We start from the raw sequence: 13179 nt of genomic DNA, 5'->3' as shown, positions 1-13179 counted from the left end.
TTCAAAGATATAATTCTATTTTTGAACAATTTTTTAAACACATTTATTGAACAAAGCTTATCTAAAACCATACGTTCTAGCTCGCAACAGATTTTTTCCAGAAATATGAAACGTGTCTTTAATGTCTGCTTTCAAATATTTGCAGAAACTCAGCTTTTCAAGTATGTCAGTTGAAAGTTATATATGCGATGGGAAGTTCCAAAATATATCATAGCAGCAGCGTACGTATATAGTAGCCAAATAGCACACCGAAATATTTCTACATATGAATATTCTATCTTTACTAATAAAATTTCGATAAATTTATATATTACACACAATTTGTTATATGTATAAGCTTGATTACCTCGACTGCGTACATGTATATTCATTGTAGTATTGAGCTCGTCAGTTTGCATAAAAAAATGCGCTAGTTTATAATCAGTTTTTCCATTACGTTAATGGAATATAATCAGAAGAACACATGAGGTTATATAAATAGTAAATGCGCAGTAAAAAAGAGTGACAATGTGTGTGCTTATTTCCCGAAGGTATAAAGTCGACCAGCTTCACTATAAGAAAAACGGAGGGAATTCTTGTAAGTTTATAGCCGGCAACAAAGTTATAAAGCGGAAATATTACAAAGAAATAAAAAGGAAACTGTGTTCGAAGAATATGAGAATATTATCAGAAATTTCAAGATAAATTTTAAAGAAAAACATGCATAATAGAGCTGCGAAGAGAAGTTGCGAGTCGTCATTATAAAACGTGATGTATTCAACGGAAATAGCGTTACGTATTTTCGCTGTAATTCTTATGTCTATAAAATATCGTCTATCAATATAAAATGCGATATCCATATCTAATGCTAAATGTGCGAATTATTGATACGAGGTTATCACATATTTTTTTTAAACTTTGCTTCATCCTTATATTTAAATATAATAATTTCGTGGAAATAAATTTTTATTCGCTACATATCCGTTATTGATAAGTAATTCATCATTTTTCATATACTATCATCTATTGCATCAACATCGATAACTAGTGCTTATATATAAAGAAACACATCTTTATATAACAATCACAGTCTCTAGATTCTATAAAGTGATCGTGAAACTTCGCGTTTTCAAATCACTGTTTGAAAATGAAGTTATTCGTGAATATCCTGCTAGTAATTGCGGTATTATTAATGGCCATTGTGATTATACCTGGAATTTGTCAAGAAAACATAACTGTGTTCACAACCAACATGATGATATTCATACCGGATAGAAATCCTTGCCCGTTAGGCCAGAGGAAAGATCGTTACGGAACATGTCGCATCGTCGTTTAACACGCAGAGAAGGTATTTATTGTGCAAAGTAATTATAAAAATATGAGATGAGAAGCAAAAAGACCATGTATTCTAAATGCACCTCTATCGTACCTCTTCTTTACTGCGTATTTTTCCTACGTTCTTATATTTAAATATGATGATTTCATGCAGTGTTTATTCGTTGTCTTTTTTTACAATTTATATTACGAGCTCTTTTTAGCGAGGCGCAAACTTAAAAAGGTTTTAAGTATTTTTAGACGTGTCAAGAAATACCGAATTGACATTTATACGTAGATAAATCTTTATAGCAATCGTAGTTACTTGATTCTCTGCAGAAATGAATTTCATTATTAACCAGTTCCGCGAAGAGACTTACGTAACCGAATGAATATAAATATCGGACTCCCGATGGACAATTGATAGAGTTCGTTTATGTGTTAGCGCAATAAGAATCAAATTTGTGTAAATCAAAACTTCGAGACAGTGGAATATATACAAACGGGATTTAAAAATATTTCATATAATTAGAAGAAAAGGCAATTGCAAAATAGAAACAAACAATATTTAAATTCCGATATTTAAACAGTCTTTTTATTATCTCCTGAGTTTTGCGATACCGCTTGAAAATGAAATTTTTCGCAAGTATCCTGCTGATAAGTGTGATATTGGCAACTAGTATGATTGTATCTGGAGCTTGTCAAGAGAACACAACCGAAACATTGTATGAACCTCAACACATTCTCATAGATGTTCCATATAGAAATCCTTGCCCGGAAGGCCAACGAGAACATCGTGGACAATGTCGTAAAGTCGCGTCTTAACAAAGACATGGACAAGGTAAAGATAAGAGAAAATGGAATAAATTCAATATTTAATATTAAATGGCAGAATGTGTATAGATACGAGATGTCATACACATTTCGTCATATCTTTATCTATACTTCTGCTTCAGCTTTATGTTTAAGTGTAGCTATTTCACGGAAGGAAATATCAATCCGGTACATTTTATCAAGACACGCGGTAACAACTCGTTCCAAATATATATAGCGATAGCGATACAACAATTCGCCGCGAGAGAGATGTTATTGCGTATCTTTTCCAGATTGACAGGCTTTTTGGGATATATTTGCTACGCGTTACAGCCACGTCCCATCAATAATCCTATTTTTCAAACATCTCCCGACGTATGAAGGTTGATACTCGACATAGGCGAATAACTAAATATTTTTAAATGGTTTATCGTTTCTGTAGAAACGATCGTGGAATTTTGTTAATAAAAATTTTTCAACGACAGAAAGATTTGTATAATCTATCGATTAAATATAAATATTATTGCCAAGAATGTAAAAAAGGAGATACAAGCCTATCTCTTTTTACTTGCATCTTTCCTGATTTGTATTTAAATCTGATGATTCCTCGCGGAATGTTTATTCATTACATTTTATATCTAGTTTTGCGTTATAATGCCTTTCAGGATGTAATCCTGTTTTTTTTTTCAACCACGTTTTTCAGCGTATTTTAAGATTAATACTTCTTGTGCATATCTATGTAAATGTTGTAATTAATGATCTCCATATAACTTGTTAATTCTCGGAAACGATTGTTGAATTTCATTAATAACCAGTTATTCATAACAAAAAGGCTTGAGCGAAAAAATATAAATATCGGGTCTGCGACAGGCAACTCGTAGAGTTAGTTTGCTGGGACCTAGGAAACAAATCTGTGAGTTCAAGAAAAAAGTTGTAACAACTGAAAATTAATAAAAGCTAAAAAGTAAGAAAGAAAAATCTGACGGAAAGCTCGAAAAAGTGAGATATCTAATTGTAAAAAGGAATTAAGAACATTATATATCTTTTAGAAGAAAAAAAGATTGAAAAGAATGAGAAAAATAAGATATTAAAAGTATACGTAAGGATATTTGAGAAATTCGATTTCTCGAACCTCTTATTATTTCCTGGAACTTGTAATATTGCAGAAAAATGAAATTCCTTGTAAAGATATTGCTGGCAATTGTAATATTGGCGGCTGTAATTCCACCTGAAACTTGTCAAAGATGGCGAAAACCCGGGTATGGTAGTATTATAACTGCTCCGTATAGAGGTTATAGCCGGCCTTGCCCGAGTGGCCAACGAAGAGATAGGAACAGTAAATGTCGCCAAGTCGCTTAACATACAGAGACGTAAGGTAATTGTTACAAATACCAAATGAGATATCCAAATATTTAGAGCTAAACGAAAGTCACACGAGCCTCCTATATTATTATCTATTTATACACTTTTCCTTTTTATCTTCATACTTAAATATAATTACCTCGCGAATAATTAGCAGCACATAATTATCTGTTTATTACATTTTATTTGGTATACTTTCGTTCGGATATTATTCTACTTTATCAAACATTTCATAGCACATTAAATTTAATTGCTATGTATAAATATCTAAACCTTGTTTTTTCTAAATAAGCTGCGGTTTCTATCTTGTTCGAATATGATCGTGAGATTCCGCTAATAACCAGTTTCTTCCACTATGCTTACCCAATCGAAGAGATATAAATAACAGATTCGCAAGAGACAGACTGCAGAGTTTCTTTACTTACTGGAATCAAACGAGCGAAATAGTGAAAAAAAAAACTTGATAAAAATTCGATAAAATTAAAAAAAGATAAATAAAGAGGTAATTGACAAGAATTTCAAGCAAGTGCATTTTGTGGGAGAAAAAATTAAAATTAAAATTTCAGATAAAATTAGAAGAAAAGTTTAGTTAGACTAAAAATTTAGAAAAAAGATAACGAATATTTAAATTTTGACTTTCCGACCTTTTTATTATTTAAAAAATCGGGTTTTGCAGAATTATTTGAAGATGAAATTGCTCGTGAACATTTTACTGATAATCGTGATAATAACGGCCATTGTGATTTCATCCGGCACTTGTCAAGAAGAAACATCGACAAATAAAACACCGATGAATGAAACATTGTTAGAAGAAACGGATGACGACAACTTCCGAGACGTAGTTCTAGAGAGTTTTATAGTTGTTCCAAATAGAAATATTAATGATTGTTTGGAGGGTCAGAGGAAAGATCAGCATGGGAGATGTCGCGATGTCATTTAACACAGGTAACTGCTAATTTAAAATTAAATTTATGTCTTACATACAGTGTTTGGTAATATAGCGAACAAGACAATTCTTGTAAAAAAATTGTATCGATTTTTTTTCACCAATATTTAATTGCGCATAATTAAATTTTTTTATAGTTTTTTTAATAATAAATATATCTTGTAGTTCAAGTAGAAATTATGATAAAATATAATTAAAAATTTGTCAAAATAGCTTTAATCATTAACACTTAAAAATATTTATATTCCAATATCTTTAGCAAAGAAAATTATTTCAATTCTCGACAAGGAAAAGTTCTACGTGTGCCAGATGCGCTTGTTGCTGAACACTTCGTGTAGGATAAAATTTTAAGTTAAATTTAAAATGTCAGGACATTTTACAACACAAGTTTTAATCTAAATAATGAAAAGGATCGAGGAAAAAAGAAGTTTCTTCTTTTGAGACTGATAAACTCTTTGCAGTTTTCTTGCTGTCTTTCTTCTTGCGAACTGTTTCCAACGTCTCTACGAAAGATAGCGGACTCGGAAAATGCGTAACTTACTGATACATTATCTTTATTTATTTGAGTTCAACCCGACAAGAAAACCGACTGAAAGTTGCTCAAAGAAAATATTTCCTGCACATTTTTATGGTAGCGATAATTCAAAAAATATAACAATACCCTATACGTATTCCGCAATGTCAATCACACATCTATTCTTCTCGTTATGAATTAAGGAAAACTACTGGAAAGAAATTTCATTTTTATTAAAAAAACACGTGGCAATTCCTTCGTATTGAAAATTTTGAACCAGTTGCTCAACTGCCGAGAAATTCTCAAGGAAGTATGAAGCTGGTCGGGATTTTTTATTTTTTTCTATTGAATACTTCAACTATTTTCGTATTCACGTGCAAATAGTTTCTATAGTTTGACGGAGTTTAACGATTTCAAATGAACACACGGAAGAATGAGAGCGATTCTACGTTGTGGGGTTGGCTGGGCGGTAGATCTTTGGAAAACTTCCGCTAGTTACGACAGTTTGTTGGCAAGCAACTTCACTGCTAATATCGACAAGGTTGCGTCCGAGCGAGTTGGCAACTTTAGTGTAACTTTCCACCGTCCGCTCCATCCACTCACTTGTTGCCCCCCTTGCGTACGCGGGGGCAAGCAAGAGCGCGATGGGCGAGCTATCATTAGCTCGGCATAATGCGACTATGCGGTTGCCGTTTGTGCTCTCTCTGCCGCGCACAGTTTCGCCGATTCTCTCAAAGGAAAACACGATCGCGAACTCCCCGTATATTTCACTGTCGCGAAATGACATAACTCTTCTTGCTGACTGTGCCAGTGAATATCCGAGCGCCAGTCAACAGCCACGATCTCTAAATACCTCTATCCCTTATATTAACCCTATTGCGCTCTGGATACCAATTAGATTGACTTTCAAAAATTTTGATTCTAATCACTTATAATTAGTTGTATATAATATTAAAAATTACATTACTTTAATTATATTACATTAGTTATATTTTTTTACCGAAGCTAATATCAATGCGAGATTATTTTGTTAGTTTTAATATTCGTTTTCCGTTAATTTGGCAAAGCATGTTTTCCACATAAAGTTAATTCTCAAAGAACTGAAGAAGTTTGATTGATCACAAACATAATTTATGAACAATGTTATTATAATTATGTCTTATGCTTGAAAATAAAGAATTTTTGCGATATTAGGCAGGACGAGAAAAAAAGAGATAGAGAGGAGGATAGAGGATCCATAAGGCGCTTTTCTTTAGAAAGTGCACTTTTATAGGAGAAAAGACGTAAGCTTCTCTACTTCTTTATCAACTATAAGTACAATGCGTCGCGATACATATACCGGAATAATAAATATAATAATAAACTGATTTGATGGCACAGGACATTCTTCAAGCTCTGCATTGATGAATAAAATATGAATATAATATAAATATTGGATAAAGAATATACACAAAGTATTTCGATAAAACTCTAGTTCTATTTTCTGCTTAGAACAGTTTTCATATATTATGAAAAACTATTCTTCCCTGTTCTTTTTTCGATAAATATGTAATCCTTCCTCGTAGGAAGTGCGTCAAGCTTATTTTTACCAATCGCCATAAAATAGACAGTATAGAATTTACATTTAAAGTATAGCGACAGTTAAATTAATTCACATTATTCATTCACGATAAAATCCACCTCAAAGTCAATTAAAAAGAAGATCATTTTGTCAAGACGTTAAAGTTTTGTTTTTTTAATAAATAACTTTCAAATACGGAATAATATTGCTTCTTCGAGGGAACACTGACTTTAAGTTTGCTTAACCGTAATCGAGACTATCAAGTTACTCGATATCTAGATAGTTGGTTGAGACAATCTATATATATCGTGCAATCCCCCTCGAGAACTTATTACGTTTAAAATATTGGATATCGCCAGATTTTCTTCATTTATTCTATTTTTCTTTTCTTCCCTTTTAGATTCATTAACGAAAAAGACATCGCTATTGTGAAGCGCGCTCGGGAAATGATATCTTTATATAATTTTTGCGGAAAAGTGGAACATCGAGGAATGTAACTGAATATTATCCGATCCTTAAATTGAGAGCGTCATTAAAAAAATTTAACGTTAATATTACATAATCCTTCATATTACTTTTCTCCTTTTATATTGCGACGGCTTTATTACGCCAATGATACCAATCTGCTGATCAAATTTATGTCGTAATTACGATCAAATTGACACATTGGACCTATAAAACCAGTTTCCCGGAATATTACAAGGGAAGCGATCGAAAGAATTCTGATACTCTTACCATCAAGTTGAAACGAATCGCTATAAGAGAAAGGAAATTTATGGAACCTAAATTTTTACGTAATCAAATTGATGAAGGAAAATGTTAATTACTGTTGTTACAGTTAATTACTTCTTTTACTATACAATGTAATTCCATTGTTCTCTGAGGAAAAAGTATTTTACGATTAAATAAATCCTGTAATTCGCTGATTCTTTATTTTTCAGCGCAAATTCGCCAGTAAAAGAAAGTTCGACGCTATATATTTCTCGCAATGTTACGATTTAGCGAAAATATTGCACGTTATCGCATTCTAGAATCCTCCAACTCCACGAAACCTTTGACACTTGAATTTTCGGATTCTTGAAATTCTTCCAAGTTTTCATTCTAAGATCCTTGTACATTTTCCGAGGATTTTCAATTCAAAGATCCTGAGATTCAAATACGATCGCGGAATGAAGATGACGGTACAATTTCTCGAGTGGCGCGGGCTCCTTAATTTACGAATAGTAACGTGTGTACGTTCATAATGTAAGTGGCACTTACATTACGCAGCGTTCTCTCAGACTTTTATCTGTGCTCGATCTTTCGATACGACGTAGTTAAAGATTGATGAGTTGCCGTAATATTTCAATAAGGGAACCGATCATATTCCAATAATGAATATTTGAAATTATTCATTACGTTCAATCTCATGTTTATATCATGTAACCTGATATAAATTCATATTCCCATCTATATTTATATTCGAGTATTTTGCACGACAGATTAAGCATTGGAAATTTTTCGTTATGTTTCGGCACGTAAACAAATTCGATTTACAACGTCACGCGTAATTAAAATTTGGAATCGTTCATCCATATGGGAGTACGAGACACGATAGCCGAGTAAGAGACAAAATGCAAATGTATAGTACTAATAACGTATGAGAGTTACGAAAAACCTTCTCGTAGACATTCTCGATTTATCAATAAGGGAGCTAAGTTAATCGCGGACTTTTGATGTGACGAAAAGAATCTGCACTCACTTGAAGAAATACGTATCGTTGATGTATCCGAAGAAAGGTACGGTGTAGGTCAGCATCCAGATATTGCCACCCCCGCAGTCGTAATACGGTTTCGACCATCTGCCATCCTCGTATTTCACTGTCAAGATTTCGTCCTCCTCCCTTTCTGTGTGCGCGCTTTCGTTCAACGTATAAATGTGGAATCCTGGAATAGAGCGACAGAGAGAAATCATTAAATAGGTCGAGTCTCTATTCTTCCCCGAAATTTAATTAAAGGATATCCATCCTAATGACGACTTAATTAGTATACATAATTGATTAACTTCTAATTTAATGTAAAGCAATTATAATTTCTTCTACGTGTTAATACTAATTACTATGTAAATTAATCAATATCATATCAGCATCAAAAATTAATTATGACATATTTAATCAAAATTTAACCGCACTGTTTGGATTGAAATTATATTTCAATCAGATATTCCTCTAATTGTATCAATTATTATTTCTCTTGACATTCGCAATTCGATAGTAATTATTATTTGTCATTTATCTGATTACCTGAAAATAAAAAATATATCTTAACATTAGGAAACATAATGTATGTGCGTTTCCTTTAGACACGTTATATTTGTTCTCACGCAATAGCGTAATTTTTCATTAATTCTTTTATTTCATTATTTTAATCTTCAGGTCGGACTCGAGTTATCTTTTCTTCGGTATCTGAATTAATTTTCTCAAAACTATTATTCCTTTATTTCTGCTCTGACCGTTCACTGAAACAACGTTTCCAGAAGTTAATCTCCAGAACGATCCAGACGCCCGGCTCTCTGGAAATCCACTGTGTAAGGCACCGAGTAAGGTCCTGGTAATTCAAGGATCTAACAATAAGAGCCTTGCACGTGTATCTCAGTATGTGCGGCGTGCACACTGCAGGAGAAAGTATTAAGGATTCGTATAAATATACGAGGCAGAGCGGAAGGAGGTGCCGTGAGGAATCGTCTCCAAGTTCTCCGGGTAGATAAAGGAAACGAGCTTCGTCGTATCTGTTTTTCTGTCGACTTGCTACTCGCTTATCCCGCCTTGCCTCTCGCCACCGGCGTCGTCGTCGTCCTCGGTCACAACGCCGTTTTCTTCCTACATTGAAGAAATTGCTGAGCTTTATCGGTCATGATCCCCAGAATGTGAAAAACGTTATTTGCTCAATTTTCCTCACGTCGTGCCGTGGGATAATCGATGCCGTTTCCAGCATTGTCGTTCGTGTAATATAACACACGCCAGCGTAACCGTACTTTTTTCGGCCTGTTCCACGCCATTCGTAAATGGAACTTTTTCTTCCAACGTGGTAACATCTTAGTTTCGAACTCAGTCTCGGACATGCTATGCATCTCAGATTATATTAAGAGCAACGGAACTTGCTATCGTGGCGAACGGTAATAAAATTATGCGGCCTCGTAAATATTTATCAAGGTGGCTCTCGCATATACTTAAACCGGTAGGAATTAGAGCTGCCACTTAAGATAATTACGATAAATCTTCACGTTTTTTTAAGTTGTAATTATCTATAAATTTCAAATTGACCCTGTCAGTTGTAATTAGTCATGATGACTAATGACAAATATGACTGCGTCAGCTTATATTTGTTATATTTAAACACCCCCCCCCCTATGCATAAACATATGTATATGTATTGTATATTTGAGAAAATTGTTGCTTTAAGAATGTCGCGCGTTTTATTACAGACAGAACAATTTAACATAAATATGGAAAGAAATAAGAAAAGTTAATATTACTATCTATGAATGTGAAGCAAGAATATGTTTCCCGCACAGCTTCTCTCATATATTCATTCTTTTTTAACGAAACTTGTTATCTAACTCGACTGTTCATATTTAGAGAAAGGACACCCGTATTTTACGGCTCGCGTACTCGAAACAAGATAAAGATATATGACCGGCGCGTGTGTCAACAGTTAAAATACTGTAAAAATATGACAGAAGACACACGGCTTGGGAGGATAAAATAAAAACGATACGTCGCGTATACTTGCTTAAGTAAGCTCGTAATAAATTGATAAGTGAATATTACTGAATAAAATAGCCGTGTATGAAGGTAACCGAGCAAGAGAAACGCTCTTAATTAAGACGGTCTTAATCAAGACGCGTTTTTATTCTCGAGGCTGGCGAAAAATCGGGGAAGCGCCCTGATACGGCGCCAAGTCGTAACGCGTGCTCTTTTCTTTTTTTTTTGCTCTACCATTTCTCGTCCTTTACTTCTCATTTCTTTCCCTCGTTCCCGTCCTACCTGCAGGATCAAAATCCCAGCTTGATTTATTCTACAGTAATTCCTCCTTTAATACATATCTTGCTCTGAAACCTGTTTAGGAAATGTGCACGTCTATTAACCGCCATTGCGACGAACGGTAATCGTTCAAACTCTTAAATACCCTTGAATTCTTAATCTTTAAGCTATCTCAACAGCAATTAAAAATACTTGTCTTCAAGCCGTTAAGTAAAATTTGTTTCGCAAACTCGTTAAAGAGTTCTATCGGTGAAGTACTTTCTAACAATGATAAGATATCCTGTAAAGAATTCTCCCCTTCATTTAACTTCGACAAATTACGAACGTACCGATATACGAATTTAGAATTTTATTTTGTTTTTACTTCTGCACGTTTTGGTACAAATCTCGAAAAATATATAATTTTTAATCAATATATTTCTGTGAAAACACACGCGTTATTGGAGACTTGAATTCTTACTCTCTGATCATTGAAAGGATTCAAAGAAGATCGAATGTAGTCGCAAAAGGCGGCGAGCAAAAACACCAAAAGATTTACTGACGTAGAAAAATATTCAATTTGATTTCAGGTCAGCTCCAGTGCCATTAAAGTCGGCAAAGACGGGCGAAGATGGAAAAAGCAGAAGGGAAGCATTTTAAAGGAGCGTCTAGAGAAAGAGTGGAATTAAATAAATAAAATTCTTTTACAGTGTATGTTACTCTAGATCGAATCACTTACTTTATTTCCTTCATGTCTCTTTACGATGTTAGCAATTCTTCACCACATTTCTCGACCGTTTCATAAAATGCACACGGTATGCGAGAAACATACGTTATATCTTGCAACATTTTCCTTCAATATTCCGTTGGCAAAAAATAGCTGATTGATGGTGGAGTATATTATTGATTTCTTGGACACGTTACCATATCTACTCTTTTTACTCGTTTTTTCTTTTAATTCCGAATCTTGAACTATCTAGATCCGCGTCTGTGAACTGAATTTATTATATGCTTAGATATTTGATACTTGACATATTTACAAACTTGGATCTTTTGAATGTGACATTCTTGAAGCGCTCTCGCAAGTTTGAATCCTTGGAATCTTGAATTTCCGATATTTATACTTTTACCGCTAAACTCTTGGACTTTTAGATATCTAACGATTTGTAAATTTTGAAATCTCAGCAAGATAACGTATAATTTTATATATTACAGATAATATATAAAATTAGTAATAAAATGTTACAGCAGATAAGAAGATAGAGCTACATTTCCATTAAAGAAATAATCTTTATCTTAAATTGCTTGAAGAGATCGAGCTTAAAATATCGAAGACTTAAAATATCTTATAATCTTTTAGACAAGCTATAGCCCGGACGTTTATCATTCGATCCATTCGTCTTAGCCATAGCAATAATTCGCTCATTATCGACGTGAAGAACGGCGCCGATACTTTTCTAGACTGAAACTTGAGAAATATGTCAGTTGAATACATTCGAATCGCGCTTAAAACTTCTTTACTAAAAAAAACTCGTTCTATATTGCCGAAACTTTTATTTTATATTATTAGATAATAATATGACATTTACTTCCACATTTCATTAATAACACGTGGCGTAAATATTGCTATCAGTATATTACAATTTAGTAGCTGCTTTTTATTTTAACGTAGAACACGTCGCTGCACATTACATATTTATTGCAATTTCACCAAAATTGCTTATTTATATTTAATATGTTCTACGTATGATGTTTATACGTAAAATATTACATTTCGAAATTTAAAAGAACGTGTATCCGCAGGATATGAATTATAACGCATTGAATGGCGTGTTACATGCTGATAAAGTACATTACGATATTATTTGTTTGTAAGTCTTCCCATCTCTTATAGCTTGCTGACCACGCCGGTTTTACTAAAGTTATCTGGCGGCAATGACGTTTAAGAGCAGCTTCGTGGATCGGCCGTAATCGGTAGCGATTAAACGGGGATTCTCTCCCGCGTTCCCTTCAGGCTATAAAAAGGCCGTGGGAAGAGTCTCTTTAAGAGTCCCCGAAGTCTTCGTTTCTCATCGTCGAACGCTGCTCGTCCAAGCATCGTCCATTGTTTGTTACGTTATCGAGCGCCTTTTGCGAGCTTTTATCCGCGTCACGAAACCCCAAAACACGACAAGAAACGGAGCCGGGCTGCATGCAGTTCTCGCATGTGTGCATGCGACGGATATGTGTTCCCAGAGATTGTCTACGACCTGCCGAGAATCCTCTGTGCGCCCACGGGGATTTTCATGGGTAGCACAGGCGCAGAAGAGAGAGAGAGAGAGTGCGGGGGAAGTAACGTTTATAATTCTAATATAATTTTTAAAGGCAATTTCGATATAAAGGGTATTTTTAGTAGAAAACAGGTGAGTAAAACGTCGGGTGAGAAAATGCGTATGAAATATTTGCGATGTTCTCGCGCTTAAGTGTACCTGAATTCGCTCGCCTAAATATATCTTTTTAACGCATTTATCATAATCTAACGCGTTTTCTTTCTTCAGTACCGTTCGTATAAATATGTAAAAATTCCTATATTTAAAATAAGTAGTTTCCACCAAGTTTCTACGATAAATACAGCGCGAATGTCGGTTGTAAAAGCTAATGGCTCGCGTTATCCTGGAATATTTAGCGTTAAACGTGGCGTATGATTATGG

At 34.1% G+C, this 13179-nt stretch overlaps 1 protein-coding gene and 1 long non-coding RNA gene across 13 annotated transcripts in view; one reads left to right on the top strand and one right to left on the bottom strand.

The window, feature by feature from the left end:
* Window positions 1-13179, bottom strand: part of LOC139776799 (uncharacterized) — an 80809-nt gene that overhangs the window by 45675 nt on the left and 21955 nt on the right. For all 8 annotated transcript variants that reach the window (XM_071713742.1, XM_071713743.1, XM_071713744.1 and 5 more), the window contains one exon: window positions 8231-8414. In XM_071713742.1, the coding sequence (XP_071569843.1) occupies window positions 8231-8414 (184 nt within the window). The remainder of the gene's footprint in view (window positions 1-8230; window positions 8415-13179) is intronic.
* Window positions 2141-11203, top strand: LOC139776808 (uncharacterized). 5 transcript variants are annotated; one of them, XR_011719187.1, is made up of 4 exons: window positions 2141-2317; window positions 2400-3481; window positions 4145-4413; window positions 11080-11203. It is a non-coding gene; the product is annotated as an uncharacterized lncRNA (long non-coding RNA). The 5 variants fall into 5 exon arrangements; XR_011719190.1 differs by having other exon boundaries at window positions 2148-3070; window positions 3156-3481; XR_011719188.1 differs by having other exon boundaries at window positions 2153-3105; window positions 3273-3481.

This window comes from Temnothorax nylanderi, unplaced genomic scaffold (assembly GCF_030848795.1).
Source record: "Temnothorax nylanderi isolate EJ_2023f unplaced genomic scaffold, tnyl_v1.0 TNYL_tig0129_pilon, whole genome shotgun sequence".
Classification (NCBI taxonomy): Eukaryota; Metazoa; Arthropoda; class Insecta; order Hymenoptera; family Formicidae; genus Temnothorax; species Temnothorax nylanderi.
Note: the sequence above shows the minus strand (reverse complement) of the source record. Positions and strands in the feature narration are given on the sequence as shown.